Source organism: Oryctolagus cuniculus, chromosome 12, assembly GCF_964237555.1.
Source record: "Oryctolagus cuniculus chromosome 12, mOryCun1.1, whole genome shotgun sequence".
Lineage (NCBI taxonomy): Eukaryota > Metazoa > Chordata > Mammalia > Lagomorpha > Leporidae > Oryctolagus > Oryctolagus cuniculus.
The window spans coordinates 53,432,131-53,451,702 of NC_091443.1; the positions used below are offsets into that span (position 1 = coordinate 53,432,131).

General features: G+C 43.3%; 2 protein-coding genes and 1 long non-coding RNA gene across 4 annotated transcripts in view; 1 reads left to right on the plus strand and 2 right to left on the minus strand.

The window, feature by feature from the left end:
• On the minus strand, positions 1 to 865 carry LOC138844656 (uncharacterized). Its single transcript, XR_011380822.1, has 2 exons — positions 606 to 865; positions 1 to 224 (listed from the first exon to the last, which is right to left on the minus strand). It is a non-coding gene; the product is annotated as an uncharacterized lncRNA (long non-coding RNA).
• Positions 851 to 10,213, plus strand: METTL3 (methyltransferase 3, N6-adenosine-methyltransferase complex catalytic subunit). Its single transcript, XM_002718051.5, has 11 exons — positions 851 to 1,124; positions 4,829 to 5,046; positions 5,134 to 5,538; positions 6,756 to 6,931; positions 7,515 to 7,731; positions 7,955 to 8,142; positions 8,651 to 8,689; positions 8,827 to 8,935; positions 9,036 to 9,101; positions 9,251 to 9,363; positions 9,977 to 10,213. The coding sequence occupies exons 1-11, from the start codon at positions 1,025 to 1,027 to the stop codon at positions 10,086 to 10,088; spliced, it is 1,743 nt and encodes a 580-aa protein (XP_002718097.1). The 5' UTR covers positions 851 to 1,024; the 3' UTR covers positions 10,089 to 10,213.
• The window catches only part of TOX4 (TOX high mobility group box family member 4), a 21,059-nt gene continuing 11,402 nt past the window's right edge, over positions 9,916 to 19,572 (minus strand). For both annotated transcript variants that reach the window (XM_070053928.1, XM_002717890.5), the window contains exons 3-9: positions 19,273 to 19,515; positions 18,160 to 18,420; positions 17,578 to 17,808; positions 16,186 to 16,266; positions 14,439 to 15,182; positions 12,453 to 12,616; positions 9,916 to 11,412 (exon numbers count right to left, since the gene is read on the minus strand). In XM_070053928.1, coding sequence (XP_069910029.1) covers positions 11,352 to 11,412; positions 12,453 to 12,616; positions 14,439 to 15,182; positions 16,186 to 16,266; positions 17,578 to 17,808; positions 18,160 to 18,420; positions 19,273 to 19,341 — 1,611 coding nt within the window. In that variant the 5' untranslated portion in view covers positions 19,342 to 19,515 and the 3' untranslated portion in view covers positions 9,916 to 11,351. The remainder of the gene's footprint in view (positions 11,413 to 12,452; positions 12,617 to 14,438; positions 15,183 to 16,185; positions 16,267 to 17,577; positions 17,809 to 18,159; positions 18,421 to 19,272; positions 19,516 to 19,572) is intronic.

The window sequence follows — 19,572 nt, forward strand, 5'->3', positions numbered from 1 at the left end:
TTTTTTTTTTTTTTTTTAAAGATTTATTTATTTATTTGAAAGAGTTATACAGAGAGAGGAGAGGTAGAGGTCTTCCATCCGCTGGTTCACTCTCCAATTGGCTGCAACACCAGAGCTGCACCGATCCGAAGCCAGGAGCCAGGAGCTTCCTCTGGGTCTCCCACGTGGCTGCAGGGGCCCAAGGACTTGGGCCATCTTCTGCTTTCCCAGGCCATAGCAGGGCTCTGGATTGGAAGTGGAGCATCCAGAACTTGAACCAGCGCCCAGATGGGATGCTGGCACTGCAGGCGGCGGCTTTATCCGCTAAGCCGCAGCGTCGGCCCCCCTAATTTTCACAAGCTGATACACTCATCCAACCAGTTCCACTAAGAAACAGTGCAACCAGAATCTCAAAAATTATCTGGAGTGACCCATTGTGCGGACCCCATTTTAATCAATTATACGTGATACCTGTACATTTGGTTAATAAAAGTGAGACTACGTATTGGAAGACCCCTTATTATACTGCTTTTCTACTAGCCTTCCTCCCTAAGGGAGCTTGCATGCATCCTGAGCCCGCAATTTTATTTTTCAATTGAACGCAGGGAAACAAAAATCTACAGCACCTTTAGTGGAAAACGCCCGTCAGTACCAAACTGTCAAAATGAGCTAGTGACCTTTCGTTTTAAAACTTCGGTCAAGGAGCGCTCTCTTACACCGGGTTCAGGACTCCTCTTAAATATTCAACATGGCCGCATGCGCGTCTGTAAGCAACATGGCCGCTCTGCCAGGCACCAACATGGCCGCCGCAACCTCATCAGGCCCGGAACGAATCCGTCATTCTAGCAACCCCTACGGTGGCTCTCGTTTTCGCTTCCGAGCTAGCGCGCGAGACCGGAAGTGACTTTTCATTCTCGCGCCTCTCCCGGGATCCTTTCCGGGTAGCCTTCCGGTGGCCCCGAGAGAACTGGACACCTGGAGCTAGGCCTGGGAGGTGCTAGTCCGCCGCGCCTGATTCGAGACGCGCCCGCGCGGGGAGAGTAGGATGTCGGACACGTGGAGCTCTATCCAAGCCCACAAGAAGCAGCTGGACTCGCTGCGGGAGAGGCTGCAGCGGAGGCGAAAGCAGGACTCGGGGCATTTGGGTGAGGCGGGGGTCTGTAGGGGCCGAGGCTCAGCCTGGGAGGGCGGGCGGGGTCCTTGGAGAAACCGACACTCCCGAGTCGTGGGCGTTTCCATCTCGCGAAGGCGTCCGCTCCTCAGTAGCAGAGACCTTCGCCCTCCTGTGGGTTAGCTCGCGGCCCTTGCAGCTGCCCCATTGCAGCTGCCTCACACGGCGTTACACCGGAGCCGCATCCGCGACCCCAGGCCCTGCCCTCAGCCGGCGAGAACGTCGCCTTTGTGCGGCCTCTGAGCCCCGGGCCCGCGATCCTCCTGCTCCCTTGCTGCCTTGACGCGTTTTTATACGTAGTTCCAGCGGCTGCTTTCTAGTGGTCCTGTCTTTGCGATTGCGATTGCCCACAGAGATGATTTTAGTGGCCCGCTCGTGTCGCTCAATGAATGGGGAAACGCGTGGACGTAGCCACTCACACATACTTAGCAAGACTTTGAAAACACTTGCTTAGTTTTTAAACTGTCCCTTCTTTCTCCACCACCACCCCAGTTACAGCTATAAAACCTGAAGGAAAAAAAAAAAGTAAAAAAAAAAACAAAAACCTGAAGGAACTTTTTTTTTTTTAAGATTGACAAGTCCTACCCTATCCGTCTGCACAAACCAATTATTGATTTGCCAATTATGTAAGGCAAATCAATTACAGAACTCTGCAAGGATAGTGAATATCACTCTTGTACTAACTTGTGCCAGTGTTTATCAGAGTCATCGGCTTCCATTGTCAATCTTGTCTTGATCTAATTCGGTTCCTGTGCGCATATTCTGGTGCCTGGAACTAGAAGATACACTGGCAGGATTCTCACACCATAGTTAATAACTTACTGAGTATCTGCAGTGTTCGGGAGTCTAGTTAGACACAAATAAGGGAGACATTGTCCCTGCCCCTCAAGGACTGTAGGGTTTAGCTGGGAATCAAGGATAGATGCTTAAAGTCAGAAATAGGGTATATGTAGGATAGCAAGTGATTGAGTCCGTGATTAATACAATGGAGATTAATAATAAAAGCTGGTGTAGTCAGTGAAGTTATCATGGGGGAGTTGGCAGTTAAATTCGGCCTTGATTACTATATAGAACTTAAGTAATTTTGGAGTTAAGAAGGCAGGATAGTGGAGGAAAAAATCTAAGTTATATGATCAGGGAATAAGTGATGGTCAAGCATTGCACAGTTTGAATTACCCAAGAAGGAGAATTTTCTTTTTTTATAAAATTCAAATCTGGCTTTTTGTAGATACAATTTTCTTTGGCTTTGTCTTGCTTCCTATCTGTTGGTTTCCCCTGTTTCTTTTATGCATCTCAATTTTATATAGAAAACATAATCATTCCACCTTCATCATAAACAAGTGACTCCTAGTTTACCATAGACTTCAGTTACTGGAAGTATCTTGTCAGTTATTTCAAAAACAGGATTGGAAGTCTGATTACAGGCATATCATTTATATGTATGTTTTTGAAAAACCTTGTTTTCTGAAAAAGCATGCGTTAAAAATAGCAGCGGGGCAGGCCTTTGGCTCAGTGGTTAAGACACTGCTTGGGCTGCCTGTGCCCCTTACCGGAGTGCCTGATTCGGAATCCTGGCTGGAGTCCCAGCTTCACTCCCATTCCAGCTTCCTACTTATATACACCTTGGGAAGCAGCAGGTGCTAGCTCAGGTGGATGTGTCCCTGTCATCCATGTGGGAGACCCAGATTGAGTTTCTGGCTCCTGGCTTCTGCCTGGTCCAGCCTGGGCTGCTGTAAATATTTTACTCTAGTTATACCACAGGAGTATTCTGGTTCAAATTTATTACACTTGTGGGATTTCTGAATCGTAAGAGATTGTAATAGTCACAGTCTAGCTTGATGTGGGAATTTTGTTTATGGTCTTCCAAGTACGATAAATAGTAATTGTCCCTTATATTTCTTACATATTTTTAGCTGAGGGAGTTACTCTAAAACTCCTCATCCAGACCCCCTTAGTGATTCCATGACCTGTGCATACATCATCTTTTATTTTTTTAAATAAAAAAATTTTTTGAGAAGTAGAGACAGACAGCAAACAGCCACCTGCTGGGGTAATGGCTAGTGCAGGCCAGGCCTAAGACAGGAGCCCAGTCTAAGTCTCCCATATTTGTAGTAGGGAGTAGTATCTGAGCCATCATCTGCTGCCTCCCCGGGCACAGATTAGCAGGTAGCTTGAATTGGGAGCAGAGCCAGGACTTGAACTCAGGCACTCGGACATGGGTTGTGGATGTGCCAACTAGTGTCTTACTTCTCCAAATGCTTGCCCTACCACACCTCTTTGACTAAGCGAAACACACGACTGTTATCAGTTGAGCTGGTGAAAGAGTATCTCCTTAAGATTTAGCAGATCGGGGCTGGCACTGTGGTGGAGTGGGTAAAGCCGCCACCTGCAGTGCCGACATCCTGTATGGGCACTGGGAGTCCCAGCTGCTCCACTTCTGATCCAGCTCTCTGCTATGGCCTGGGAAAGCAGTAGAAGATGGCACCCGCATGGGAGATTCTGAAGCAGCTCCTGGCTCCTGACTTTGGCTCGGCGCAGCTCCGGCTGTTGTGGCCATTTAGGGAGTCAACCTCTCTCTCTCTTTCTCTCTCTCTCTATCTCTCTCTCTCTGTAACTCTACCTTTCAAATTAAAAATTAGTTTAAAGAAGAAAGATTTAGCAGATCATAAAGGAATCATAAGTAAATGAAGTAAAGAAAGCTTTGTCAATTACTTAACATTTCCAGCTAGTCTGGAATTGTGGAGTTTGTTTTCTCAATAGGGTACAGTGAGTATTTTTTGTATAAGTATTAAAATTTTATAGTAAAATGTTTGGTGTAGTTCAGCTCCATTTTCTTGGAAAACTGAGTCAGATTTTACAAATTCAGCCAGTAAACTGGAAATTACTAAGGAACCACAATATTTGTAAATGTAAAACAAATGGCCAACTTGTATGTTATATTTTTATTTAACAATTCCTGGCCAGGTACTAGGAGTTTAATTTATTATCTGTATAATAGCTAAATAAACACAGATACTAGGCTTGCTCAAAGGTAACCTTTTATTCTGAGTTTCTTAAATCTTATTAAAGTTGTGAAGGCTCCCAGCTTGTAAAGTGATAGAATAGATGAGAGACCTGTAGAAGGAAACATCCTCTGGTGACCAAAGCTTCAACAAGCTGTTACAAGATGTTTTGTGCTTAGGAGTATCAAAGGGCACGTATTTCTACCCCTGACACTGTCATTTTGTGTGCTGTCTGTTGGCCAGTGGCCTTGTGGCCTTGATAATTCAAACTCCATGCCTGAAAAAGATACTTATTACAGCTTAGGTTGTTGAAAAATACTTCTGGCTTTTATTAAAATGTAGGTTGGTAATGTCACTTCTAAGAGTGAGTGAAAGGAGGTGGTAGGGACATTGACATCTGCTATGTGGATTTATTTCCTCTGAAACACAGCAAAGACTAGGAATTGGGAAACAGCAGAGAGGGTATGTTGTTCCCAGAAAACCATGTTCCCTCCTGGTAAAGCAGTGAACACTGAGTACAACTAAAGAAAGACAGTCCAGTGTTCAAGTTGGTCATGGACTTTCCTTCATGACAAGAAAGGGGTGTGTGCTGGGAACGCCAGAGAATTTGGCTTCTGAGGAATATGTAGACCAACAGTGATTGCTCTTTTTCACTTTCGTTTCTCTTTACTCTTAGATCTAAGGAATCCAGAGGCAGCACTGTCCCCAACCTTCCGTAGTGACAGCCCTGTGCCTGCTGCACCCACCTCTGGTGGCTCCAAGTCTAGCACAACTTCAGCAATTCCTGAATTAGCTACAGATCCTGAATTAGAGAAGAAGCTGCTGCATCATCTCTCTGATCTGACCTTAACACTGCCCACTGATGCTGTATCCATCCGTCTTGCCATCTCCACGGTAATGACTGGGTAGACTAGGGGTCTACCACTAATTTTCAGTTCATGGTCAGTTTCTTACTGAGTTACCCTCCCCTCTTATCTCTAGCCAGATGCCCCTGCCACTCAAGATGGAGTGGAAAGCCTCCTGCAGAAGTTTGCAGCCCAGGAGTTGATTGAGGTAAAGCGAGGTCTCCTACAAGATGATGCACATCCCACTCTTGTGACCTATGCTGACCATTCCAAGCTGTCTGCCATGATGGGAGCCGTGGCAGAAAAGAAAGGCCCTGGGGAGGGAGCAGGGACTATTGCAGGGCAGAAGCGGCGTGCAGAACAGGACTCAACAACAGCAGCTGCCTTTGCTAGCTCTTTAGCCTCTGGACTGGCCTCTTCGGCATCGGAAGCAGCCAAGGAGCCAGCCAAGAAATCAAGGAAACATGCTGCCTCAGATGTTGATCTGGAGATAGAGAGCCTTCTGAACCAGCAGTCCACTAAGGAACAACAGAGCAAGAAGGTAGGGCTCACATGGAAATACCCTCACAGTATGCTTTGAATTATACCTGTGATTGAGAAGGATTTACTGTTAATGCAAGATTTTTAAAATTCAGGGTTTAGAGCAGGAGTTCCTAAGTGGAAATATTTTTGCACTACTACTGTACCCCACCAAGGACTCTGGCAATGTTTAGCGGCTTTTTTTGTTTGTTTGTTTTGTTGTTAAGATTGATTTATTTATGTGAAAGGCAGAGTCACAGATCTTCCATCTGCTGGCTCACTCCCCAAATGGCTGCAACAGCTGGAGCAGGAGTGGTCTGATGCTAGGAGCCTGGAGCTTCCTCCAGGTCTCCCACACAGGTACAGGGGCCCAAACACTTGGGCCATCCTTCACTGCCTTCCCAGGCACAGTAGCAGAGAACTGGATTGGAAGTGGAGCAGCTGAGATTTGAACCTCCCGGTTCCCATATGGGATGCTGGTATCTTAGGTGGTAGCTTAACCCGCTACACCACAATGCCATCTCTCAAGACTTTTTTTGTCCGAACATGAGGGAGTGCTACTTGTATTTAGTGGTTAGAATACAGGGATGCTGTTGATGTCCTAGTATATTGTATAATACAGCAACGCTCCCTGTCCTTGAGCTGTCTGGCCCAAAACTTAAGAGAATCTTTCCTTGAATTTGTTTGGAATAATCCTCAGATCAAGAGGATACAAATGCAGAAATACAGAAAGATCAATTGAGAGGAATACTGAAGACAAGTCATATGGATTGGTAGTCCTGGAAGTTGATGACTGAACAATGTGAATTAGCCTTGTAATGGTTCTGAGTGTAACTGTTGGACCACATGAATTCTCAGCCTTTTGCCACTTTTAATTCTGAGTTCAAACAGGTTAATAATGGGAGGATAACCAGAGTGCCCTCCTTACAGAATTAAGCTGAATAGTAGTGTTAGTAGTGTGCCTTTGTTCATTACACAGTAAGCATAAGTGGTTTTTGTGGGAAGGAATGCTTTCCTGGGGAGGGAAGATTAACTTACTGCTTAACAGTAAGTTAAATCATTTAGTATTTTAATTCCATCCCGAAAGGAGATTTTGATCTGGAAATAGAGAAATCTTTTATCTTAGGGCTGCAGTTTTCCCATATTGTTAGTTCATATGTCAAACAGAATTTATAGAGGTGGATTAAGAGATAACTTGATCTACAAACCCTTTTAAGCCCAAGGCTGCTTCTGTCACAGGTCAGTCAGGAGATCCTAGAGCTGTTAAATACTACAACAGCCAAGGAACAGTCCATTGTTGAAAAGTTTCGCTCACGAGGTCGGGCCCAAGTGCAAGAATTCTGTGACTATGGAACCAAGGAAGAGTGCATGAAAGCCAGTGATGCCGATCGACCCTGTCGCAAGCTGCACTTCAGGTCTCTTGGGAAGGAATGAAGTGGGATGGGTTTTCAAGAAGCAGTCGTTCCTTTGTCAGTGGGGCTCTTGTCTTTAACCCCATCATTCAACTCATGCTTTATCCAAGTCCTCCAGACTTTGAATGTGTACTTTTAGAGGTGGCTTTGTGTGTGAAGGCATACAGGCTGTACTCCCAAACAGGTGTGAGATTTTTCCAAGTGCCCCTTTGTAGCAACAAGGCATGTGTCTTTGAACCACAATGAAAGTTTAAGGTTCCCTGGAAGGAGGAGGATCTTAGGACACAGAGGCTGATTAGGTCAGTGTTTTATTCTACTCTAACCAATCAAGTCCTTCCTGCCCAGAATTCCTTTCTGTGGTGAGAAAAGATAGCCAAGTCTTTGCTTAGGGAGGAATTAGGATAATTTAGTGTTAATTATGGACACCATGCTTCCTGTCTCATAAAACTGCTGGAGGAAGTTCTAATGAGAGAAAAAATTAAGGAAGGGTAACAAAAGGGCTTTTTGAAACCATTTGGAACTTGAACTGTGGGACTTTCCTCCATGGCACCATCTTGATTCTGATTCTCCTTTTTTATTTCCCCAGACGAATTATCAATAAACACACTGATGAGTCTTTAGGTGACTGTTCTTTCCTGAACACGTGTTTCCACATGGATACCTGCAAATATGTTCACTATGAAATTGATGCTTGCATGGATTCTGAGGCTCCTGGCAGCAAAGACCATACACCAAGCCAGGAACTTGCTCTTACACAGAGTGTTGGAGGTGACTCTAGTGCAGATCGACTCTTCCCACCTCAGGTACCTGACTGTTCAGAAAACTCTTCTTACAGACTTATATAAGTCTGAGTAAGGCAGCCGTGCATGTAGGAAAACAGGCATAATTCAGCATTCTTTCTTGCTGATTGGGAATGGAGTGGGATAGGCTTAATAAGGGAATAGGAAAATGAAATGGAAAAGAGGGACTGGGGCCATGAATCTGAGAGTGAAGCAAGGGAAGATGACCAAATACCACCTCATGCAGTGGATCTGTTGTGATATCCGCTACCTGGACGTCAGTATCTTGGGCAAGTTTGCAGTTGTGATGGCTGACCCACCCTGGGATATTCACATGGAGCTGCCCTATGGGACCCTGACAGATGATGAGATGCGCAGGCTCAACATACCAGTACTGCAGGATGATGGCTTTCTCTTCCTCTGGGTCACAGGCAGGTAATGCGGTTCAAAGATACATAGGTATGGGCAGATATGCAAGAGCCTTCCAAAAGTTCATGGAAAAATGGAATTAAAAGATGCTTACTTTGGTGCAGAAAAAATGTGAAGGCCATGCATGCATGGTTCTTTCATAGTATACATTTCCATGAACTCTCTGAAGACCCTTTGTAATAAAGTAAGCACTGGGTGGGAGATAAAAGCCTGGGTTTTCCTAGCTCCTATTAAAGTATGACAGCTCAGCCTTTTTCCTCCCCTACTGAGCCCAGATACTTGTTTATAGCATGAACGATACTTTGAATTATATCTAACTCTTCATTTGCTCATTATGAAACAGTAAGGTCATTGAAGATACTATGTTTATCTTTTTATTCTTAGATATACTCTGTTGCCCTGATAGTGTTTTGCATGTCAGTGTTCACTGAAAAGATGTTTCTAACACAACAGATCTCTTGAAGGGAGAAAAAATTAGCATACAGGTAATTGTTCACCCTTTACTTCTTTCTAGGGCCATGGAATTGGGCAGAGAATGTTTGAATCTCTGGGGGTGAGTAGCAGTTGGTGTTGATTTGAGTGAAATGCTTCATGTTTATATACCTAATCTTATACCAGGATGCTTCAGTGGTATTGCCCCAAAACTGAAGACCTGGGTAAAGCTCTAGTTCTCTTTTTCATGCTTCACAGTTATGAACGGGTAGATGAAATTATCTGGGTGAAGACAAATCAACTGCAGCGCATCATTCGGACAGGCCGGACAGGTCACTGGTTGAACCATGGAAAAGAACACTGCTTGGTGAGCAGCAGTGGGGCCCGAGTCAGTGGGTGGAGCACAAAATCGAATTGTTTGATTAGACTGTGGTTTCATAAGTTAATCTGTTCTCTGTGGTGAGCAGGTTGGTGTTAAAGGAAATCCCCAAGGCTTCAACCAGGGTCTAGACTGTGATGTGATCGTAGCTGAGGTATGTGCTTCTTCAGGTATCCAAAACTTCCACATTTCATTGTGTGTTAGATATAATCTCATCTGTTCTTGTTTGGATCATAAAGATATAGGAAAGGCTAGATGTGCAATCTTGCATAAAAAGTAGTTAGAATCTTTATTTCTTCCCAGGTTCGTTCCACTAGTCACAAACCAGATGAAATCTATGGCATGATTGAGAGACTGTCCCCTGGCACTCGCAAGATTGAGTTATTTGGACGACCACATAATGTGCAACCCAACTGGTAACATGACTGGAGAATAGGCTAGCCCCAAAGATAAAACTGTTTATAGTCAAGGGATGAATTCTGTAGAGCTTTATCTCATATCCCATTAGTGGCTTCAAAGTAATCATAAGCCAGTTAAGCTTGTATTTCAACTGTTTTGTGGAGTTCTGCAACATTCAATGGAAACCCAGTAGGTTCTAGGTCCATAGCTTTGTAAGGTCTCTGCTTCTTAAAATCTGAAGATCTTCCCTCATTCTATGAGATGTACTGAATGTGCCCCCTGGTGGTCACTAAGTATCCATTTACTTTGTCAAAAATATTAGTAACTTTTATCCCTTTAAAACACCTGCAAGTAGCATTTCACTTACCTAAGAATACTTGCTGACAGCAGCAACTTACTGAAATAAGCATGGCAAGGCATCAGGTATTAACCCTTAGGTAATACCCAGCCTGTTTTTAATACCGAAACCTGTGCCAGTTCTTAACCAGTCATGCTACAATATACTATTCTAACGTTGAGGCTTTTTAATGAGAATAGGCATGAATATTTGAGATAACAGGCAGTCAGTCTTAACAGTATTAAGCCCTTTATTCCAGGATTTCTGATTTGCTCCCTTTTCCCTTGTTTTAGGATCACCCTTGGAAACCAATTGGATGGTATCCACCTGCTAGACCCAGATGTGGTTGCACGGTTCAAACAAAGGTATCCAGATGGTATCATCTCTAAACCTAAGAATTTATAGAAGCACTTCATTACAGAGCTTATCGTCCATAGCCATGGCTCTGCAAGCTTTTCAGAACAGCATTTGTACAGTAGCTTTTTTTCTTATTTAAATAAAAGTTTGTATTTTGAGATTTTGAGATCAAATTTTGGTTCTGCCACTTAACAGTGTGTGATGTTGTGCAGTTCATCTACGTATGATTCCTTGTATGTGAAATGGGACTATTAACTACCTCATTGAACTGTTGTGAGGGTCGAAACTAAGTAAACCCATGGAAGGCATTAAAATGTCAATCATTATAAAGAGAACCATATAGGATCAAAGTGGTTAGCAATCAGTACTATGTGAACATGATTAAGAAAGGGGTTTTCTAGGATAGCATTTCTCAAGAATTTGAGTTTCACTCAAGATTATAATCACAATTTGCCTATTCTGTTATGTTTCTGCTAGTAAATTATGCTTTAGCTCATTTCCAAGAAAAGTCAAATAAGCACGTCTTGGGTTAAGGAAGTGGCTAGGTATGCAGTTGGCGTATACAACACCTCTGGCCTCTTAAAATATATTTCATCAACACAAGTGAATACAATTTATTTATACTTTGGTGAACCGTGTATTAATTTTAGAATAGAGTTCTGCCTCTGACACTCAAACTGTAATAACAACTCACGTAGGGAAGGATACTGACTACAGAAATAGTATTTTAATGAGAAATACATAAAAGACTCCTGGATGATGTCATTATCCCTACAATCCAGTGTGCCTACTTGTGGAAAACCTTGGTTCTCAAGGCATGTATTGAGGTGATGGTAGCAGTTGTTCCCTGTTTTAAAGGGAATCTTTAAATGTTTAATGCAATCTCATCCTTTTAAAGATATGTACACATATCTTTAAAAAATATGTACACATGGTGGTATTTCTCCTAGCTGAGTACTCTCATTTTAATAATATATCTTAGGCAAGTGCTATGACAATTCGACAAAATTTCCTCAAACAACCCCACTACCACCCATACCCCTTGATTTGCTTGTCTATACTCCTTCACCCTTTGCTCTGCTATTAACATCACTGGTTTTTCTGCTTGTAGTTCAAAGTAAAAAGCAATTCCAGAGTACAGTAAACTCAACGACCCTGCTCCACAGTTTGGCCTCTGCTGAAGGGAAAAAAAGAGGGGGAAAGCATGAAGAGCCATCATGAGTTGAGATCAGGCACTAACAGAAGCTCAGCTTGTGTTTCAAACACAGTTCCCAGCAGGTAAATCTTCACTGGCTTCGAGAACAGGAAGGACTATTTCACAAACACAACTGTATTTGCATTTCTAGAGGCTACCCAGGCCAAGAATACATCCCTAAGAGAGAAAAAAAGACACAAACTTAGAATTACATTCTTAATATATTCTTTTAAACTCAAATAGATTCCCAAATAACTTCTTGCAACTCAAGGGAAGATAGGACTGTAAGAACAATGGACCTAAAAATCAGAAGTCAAGGCACAGGGCTGGCACTGTGGCATAGGTACATCTTCTGCCTGTAGTGCCGGCATCCCATATGGGTGCTGGTTCTAGTCCCTGTGTTCCTCTTCCAAGCCAGCTCTCTGCTATGGCCTGGGAAAGCAGTGGAGGATGGTCCAAGTGCTTGGGTCCCTGCACCCACGTGGGAGACCTGGAGGAGGCTCCAGGCTCCTGGCTTTGGACTGGCCCAGCTCCGGCCATTGCAGCCACTTGGGGAGTTAACTAGAGGATGGAATTTTCTCTCCCTCTCCCCGTCTCACCGTCTAACTCTACCTCTCAAATAATTAATAAATTAATTTTTAAAAAGTCAAGGCATTGCTCATCTGTGAAGCATTTGAGATAGGAAATGCAAATGCCTTACTTAATGGATGTAAGTAATTCTCAGGAAAATTTGGGAAGTAGTGCAAAATCTTTACAACTTCTCCCCCCCCCCCCCGAACATCTTATTGTGCTACTTTCCACTTAACCCATTCCTCCTCACATTCTGATCCCTTAAGTAGTCTGATTGTACCACAGATTGAAAAGCTAATATAAACAGCATACATAAAGGTATGTGGTAATTGAAAAGGATGAGCTTCTAAATAGGTCCTTTTTAGCTGTGTGGCAAATGTAAGCTTGTTTCAAAGACAGCAGCTTTTCTAGTAGCCTTTCTAATATGAGAGTATTTCAGAAACTACATGGAGAAAGGAATTAGCAGTTTATTTTGATGCAAAAAAATTGAAATCCATGTAGTTATATATATATTACCCATGAAGTTTCTGAAGACCCTGCATATACATGTACAACATACTCTAGCTAACATGCAGTAACACTGGTTACATGTTTTCCAACACAACTTAGCACAACCAGAATTACAAGAAGGGGAACTGTAGGCTTACCTGCAATGCTTCACCACACACTCATTGCTGCAGTATTCGTTATCCCAGTCCTTACTCACAACGGGAGGATTCTCACAACCAGACCTCACACATCGAGGCTGGGGTGAGAGTGTCACTGGAGACCCACTCACCAATTCAACATCCATCTGAGTAGGAGACTCCACCTATGAAAGGAAGAGAGCACCTGGGATAGATCAGACTGCCACCTACCAGCAAGCTAATCCAGTCATCCCCAGGAACCAGTGAAGGGCTAGGTGAGTTTTTGGTCTCCCCCTCTACAGTCCTAGTTTAGAGCTTTACCAAGCAGATTGACAAGAGTCTTCCTATCTGGAAGACTAACCAGGACTCTTACATTTTAACCTAACCCATCATTAACTATTTCACACTTGAATTATATTCCTCTTAATAGTATCAAAGGTTCATGTGAAGAGGCTGAGTTACTTCAACAAAGCTCAATGGGGAGGGTCAAAAGACAAAATGCAATACGTTAGGAAAAGTGAAAGAATTTGGAGTTCATAAAGTTCGCTGATGGTAGGATGTTATTTTCTTTTAAATGATTGCATCAGGTTGAGCTTTTGGTTCAGCAGTTAAGAAAGCCACTTATGTCTACATTCCCAAAAAGAGTGCCTGATTCAAGTCGTGGCTCCTGTTTCCAGTCCAGTTTCCTACTAACATGCACACTGGAGGCAGCAGGTGGTGGCTCAAGTGCTTAAGTCTCTGCCACCTACATGGGCAATCTGGATTGAGTTCTGGGTTCCTGGCTTTGCCTGCCCCAGTTCTGGCTGTTGTGGGCATTTGGGGATGGAACTGGCAGATGGAAAATCTCTCTATGCCTTTGAAAATAAAAACAAAGTAAATTTTTAAAAATTTAAAAAATTGTAGAACTAGGGTCTCAAACCAGACTCATATTTTCATGATAACTTGTCATGTACAAATTAAAGAAAACCAGGGTAATTGGCATCTCTCTAATGTCTCTTAAAAAGACAATGATAGAGACGGCGCAGTGGCACACTAGGTTAATCCTCCACCTGGGGCGCCGGAATCCCCTATGGGCACCCAGTTGCTCCTCTCCCAGTCCAGCTCTCAGCTATGGCCTGGGAAGGCAGTAGGTGGTGGCCCAAGTGCCACGTGGGAGACCCAGAAGAAGCACCTGGCTCCTGGCTTCTGATCAGCACAGCTCCAGCCGTTGTGGTCATTTAGGGAGTGACTCAGCACAAGGAAGACCTCTCTCTCTCTCTGCCTCTCCTCTCTCTGTGTAACTCTGACTTTCAAATAAATGAATAAAATCTAAAAAAAAAAAAAAAAAAGAAAAAAAGAAAAAAAAAAAAGACAATGCTAGAAACTGATGGAATTTCCACATTTAAAACATTCAGTGAAGCAGTGGAGACTTAGGAGGAAAGGATTTGTATTTCTGAAGTTTAAAGTCTTAATCCTGGGAGGTACAAATAACACTAGCTCAGGCTCTATTCCTTCTAACTCAACTACATTCTTGTAGGTGGGCAGGCCTCATACAGTGGTTAAGCTACTGCTTGGGAAGCCTGTGTCCCCTATCAGAGTGCTGGTTTGTGTCCTGACTATTCTGCTTCTGATCCAGCTTCCTGCTAATGTGCCTGGGAAGGTAGCAGATGATGTCCCAAGTGTTTGGGTCTCTGCTACACATGTGGAAAACCCAGATTGAGCTCTGGGCTCCTGGCCTTGGCCTGGCCCAGGTCTGGCTGTTGCAGGCATTTGGGGAGTGAAACAGTAGATGGAAGGTCTGCCACTCCGGCTTTCAAAAACCCAGTGGTCTGGGAAAAGAGGTATTCTTAAATGTTATTTTACCAAAACACCACTGACATCTTGCAGCGAACGGCCATCTACAGGATGATATGTACTGTTGGTTATCAGGCATTAAATGCTGCTGACAATCCCTTCTTTTACTGGGGTTGACCAAAGATGTATACATTTCCACTAGCCTGCAGGAAAGACTTAAAAACAGAGGCTCACCTCAGGAACAACATCTGTGATCATTTCACATATTGTCTCCGGCGAGGTTGCCTCCACCGTGTGGGCCTCAGGGCTGCTGTTCATAGGCCGCTCGGGGCTAGTTTCCACAGCTACTGGGACTAAGGTAGTCTGCATTTTCAGAGTGGGTGGAGGCACATTCTTGATCTGCAGAGGAGGTGGCTGTTGCTGTAAATTGATTCGAACTTTCTGAGGTGGTGGCTGTTGCATGGCCTGAAGTGGAGGCGGCTGCTGAAGTATGGTAACTTGCTGCTGAGTTGGGGGCTGAGGCATCTGTTGTAATGGAGGCGGCTGTAGTCGAGGTGGAGGCAGCTGCATTGAAGCAGCAGCCGCTGCTGCTGCCTGTAATACTGACCGAGTGACAATCTGGGCTTGTTGACTGGGCTGGATAGTAGCTGTGCTGGTTTGGCCTAGTTGGAGCCCCCGGGAGGTCACCACTGTGGCTGGGATAACTGTAACCATCCCTCCTTGAGACATTGTAATAGAAGAGGGCAACATCTGTTTAGTAATAATCAATTTGGTGATATTGGGCTGGCCCCCAGCCCCAGAAGATGCCTGGTTTGCCACATAGGATGAGAGAGTGGAGTTAACAACAATGGAAGGGGACAGGGCAGGGGGCTCTGTTGGAGCTGGTGCTGGAGATGCTGGGTCAATAGTAGCCATAGGAGGTGGAGAAGGAGTCTGTGATGGTGGTGCTGGATCCAATTCCACTGTTTCCACAGTGGCCTAAAAGAGCAGAAAAAATGTCACTGGGAAATTATTCTCTATCACAGGATATATCAATAATATTACCTCCCAAGAAAAGATACAGATCTTTGGGGCTGGTATTGTGGCATAGTGGATAAAGCTGCTGCCTGTGACAATCACATCCCATATGAGCCCCAGTTTGTGTCTAGGCTGCTCCATTTCCAATCCAGCTCTCTGCTAATGGCCTGGGAAAAGCAGCAGAATATGGCCCAAGTCCTTGGGCCCCTGCACCCACATAGGAGGCCCGGAAGAAACTCCAGGCTCCTGGCTTTGGCGTAGCCCAGCCCCGACCATTGAGGCCATTTAGGGAATGAACCAGCAGATGGAAAACACCTCTCTCTCTTTGCCTTTCAGATAAATAAATCTTAAAAAAAAAAATATAGGGGCTGGTGCTGTGGCACAGCAGGTTAAAGTCCCAGCCTGTAGTGCCAGCATCCCATATGGGCACTGGTTCAAGTCCAGGCTGCTCCACTTCCAATCCAGCTCCCTGCTAATGTGTGGGAAGGCAGCAGAAGAAGGCTCAAGTACCTGGGCTCCCACACCTACATGGGAGACCCAGAAGAAGCTCCTGGCTTCTGACTTCAGATCAGCTCAGCTCCGGCCGTTGCAGCCATTTGGGGACTGAACCGGTGGATGGAAAACCTCTCTCTTTCTCTAGCTCTCTCTCTAACTTTGTCTTTCAAATAAATAAAATAAATCTTAAAAACTATATATATATAGATTTTTTAAAAAGGAGTAGCTGTGTAGGTACTAGCTTGGTGCAGGTAAACACTAGAAATAATAAATAAGCTCAGAAAGTAAAACTATTTTAATCAAGGGCTAGGTAAGAAAAGTAACAGGTAAGTTGTTAGGTATTTTTTAAAGCTTTTAATAATATTAATAGGCTCCACAGGTATTTGACGATATTTTGTTCCTACAACAGCTAAAAAATCATTAAGAAAAACTTACTGCTTTAAATATCTTTCTATCCTAACCATCTTACCTGACATTCTTGGTTGTCTTTATAAGCAGCTAGAGCCTTCAGATACTCTTTCTTGGCAGCTTCAGTTTTCCTCTTATACACCTACAAGAAAGACATTCTGATTAAAAAGACTCCATATGCCTATAAACAACTGGCAATTCTATATTACTCATCAATGAATGACATTCTTCTCCATCTAATTAGACACTGACAACTCCTTTGGAAAATATACTTCTGAAAGCTTTCAAGACAGGCTTCACAGCCAACTCAGTCTACAAAGCATGTCTCTAAAAAGCAAGCCAGTCATGGTGCAGCAGGTTATGCAGCTACTTGGCAATGTTCACATCCTGGATCCGTCTATGCCTCTCTGTTCTGTAACTCTGCCTTTCAAATAAAAAAATCTTAAAAACAGAGTGAAAATAAGAAAAACCCTGACACCAAAACTGTAAGATCTATCATCTGCTTAGCCTGGGACTGTGCCTATCTAGCATACTCCTTTAGGAATGTGGCAAACTGCAAAGGTGGCCACAAGAATTTCTCCCATCCTGCATAATCGCTTTTCCATCAAGAGCTGAAGCCTACTTCCCCTTCCTTGAAAGTGGGCTAATTCTGCGAGTTTTTGATCATTAGAGTGGGGCAAATATTGTGGCACCGGGGGTTCATGTGCTGCTCAGGATACCTGAATCCCATGTCAGAGTGCTGGTTTTGCACCTGGTTCCTTTGCTTCTTGTCCAGTTTTCAGCTAATGTGCCTGGGAAGGCTGCAGATGATGGCCCAAGTTCTTCAGTCCCTACCACTCATGTGGGAGACCCAAACGGAGTTCTTGGCTCCTGGCTTTTGTCTGGCCCAGCCCTGGCTGTTTTGCAGGCACTTGAGGAGTGATGGAGTGGGTGGAAAAGCTCTCTGTGTCACTCTGCCTTTCAAATAAATAAATCTTTAGGCAGCCATGCTGTTCAGTCATCATTGATGATTATAGCCACAGAAATGAACCCAAGCAAGAACAGCAGAAAAATCAACCTAATCAATTCAGAATAAGTAAAAATAAACTGCTGTTCTGTTAAGCCACTAAATTTGTGGTGGTTTGTTGAATAACAGATAACTGATACATCTATAATAAATATAGCTGTTTCAATTAAAAATCGAAATGGGGACTTACCTTGACAGACGACAGTCTAGGGTAATGACAGTCATCTTCAATACAATTACATATTTATACAGTAAAATTTTTACTTACCTTTTAAAATTCATGTTAAATATAGGTAGATTAATTTTCAAGCTTACAACAGGCCAATAAAAAGTGCTAATTTGAAACTTATAGAGTTAGCCATAGCATGCAACCTAATCAAGAAATAGCCCAATTTTAGTTAACTTCTGGGACATTAGTTGTGCACTGATTACTCATTATCTGTGTACCTGTTTTTGCTCCTCTCCAAGACTGTCCCACATGGATGCTACAATTTTGGAAACCTCTCCAAAGGTAGCATTGGGATTCTGTCCCTTGATGGCAGCCTGTGTATCACGAAAAAATAAAGCATACGCTGAAACTGGTTTCTGAGGTTCATTAGGATCTTTCTTTTTCTTCTTCTTTGGAGCCTTCTGCTTCTTCCCTGCTTCTACAACCACTGTCTTCTGGCTGGGAAGTTGCTGTAGGGGAGAAAAGAGAGAGTTACAAGCTGGAATAGAGAAGTATTTTATTTGGGGAACAGGAAGAAAATATCTTTTAAATGGGGGAAGAAATGAACTACATGTGTACAATTTTCAGAAATGCTAAAAATAGAGACAATAGTTTAAAAGACATTAGTAGCATGTGATGACCAGTAAGAATGGGGTTTGGGAAGAGTATTATTATAAACCGGAAATTGAAATATGGGATCCCATACACAGAAGAGAGCAGAAAGATGGAAGGACAGGCGTAAAGAACACTGATTAGGCTCCATAAGCCAAGGATTTTATCCTAGACTATCACAGCACAACTGATTTTGGTAAATGTCTCACCCTCCGGAAGTCCTCTACACCATCCTCATGAAGTGAACCAGTAGGTGAAGGGGTGGTTGAAAGACGATCCTCAGGTGACTGGGCAGGGGGCAGGATGGTGCCACCCCCTAAGCTCAAACCAAGTTGAGAACTCAGTTCTGACTGATCAATGGTGGTCAACTGGCTATGCCCCATCAAGCCAGATGTCATGTCTGTCATTGGTACATCAATTGTAACAGGTGGATTGGCGCTATACTGAGTTCCTATAGAATGGTCCAAGTCCTGAGAGAAGCAGAAGGACTAATAAAACATCAAATACAAAAAAGCACCTCTCTCCCCACCCCCAAAACCAGGACAACAACGTATGTTATAAATCCCCTTCATACTCAGATTGTGCCATCATTTAAACTCTACTAAACATCAAATAATTTGTCTACATAGAAAGCAAGCATTTCTAAAACTACAGAAAGTAATAAATTCAGTTCTTTGCACCCAAAGGCCTATTCTGAAATAAATAAAAATAATCAGAGAAGTTTTAATTTTGGATAGATTAACTTAGCAAATAACTTACTCAGTAACCTATAGGTAGTAAACACACAGAATAAAGAAAAACTTGCTATCAGCATTCAAATATCTTCCCAAAATAAAAGCTTTTTAAGTTGCAGTACAAATGCAATTAGAGAAGTCCTCTACACCATGTTAGTAGTTCGGAATCAAATATACAAATGAACTACTGATGATATGTGTTGGAAGAGCTGCACAATGGATTAGAATGCATACTAACACACAAGACTACATTTGGTTCAGATTGCTTTTGAATAAATCCCTCAGCGGGCCAGCTATTACACTCACATTTGAATCCTACGATGTGAAGGCCATAAAAAAAAAATCACAACAAATCATTTTCATTTCAGGGTTAACATGGGACATTTTACAACTTTAAAGTTTTTTTTTTCAAGTAAAATTGACTCAGATGGTAAATATTATTTAGGTGAAATTAAATCTGCTGGTAAGCCTATAGCTCCAAGAATAAAGCAAGGTAATATCCAAGTATAGCAAGGGATAGAATAACTTTTTCTCCCCTAACACTATGCCCATGAACTTGGGTGAGCTTGATAATGTCTTGCCCCTTACCATGGTCAAGCCCCCACTCAGGAGCCCCCCGCCCTGCTCCATCAAGCCATGGGTCATGCCCACAGGCATATCCAATGTCTGGACCCCATATTGGGCCGAAAAACTGCCATCCTGTGAGGAGGAAGGGTCTGCCAGGTCATCAAAGTGGCCAACCACATCAGAGACAGCCAGTGAAGGATCAGAATCCAAGGAGATAGGCGGGATTTCAAATTCCTCATCACCCAAGCTTGGTGTATGGAATGTCTGTAGGGGAAGAAATGGAAGAATTAGTGGGAAGAGAAAGATGCATATTCCTAAGTG

Coding starts and splice junctions, on each gene's coding strand:
- METTL3 (XM_002718051.5), top strand. CDS start 1,025: ATGTCGGACACGTGGAGCTCTATCCAAGCCCACAAGAAGCAGCTGGAC. Junction 6,932..7,514: donor TGTCGCAAGCTGCACTTCAG/GTCTCTTGGGAA, acceptor TTATTTCCCCAG/ACGAATTATCAATAAACACA. Junction 8,936..9,035: donor ATGGAAAAGAACACTGCTTG/GTGAGCAGCAGT, acceptor TGTGGTGAGCAG/GTTGGTGTTAAAGGAAATCC.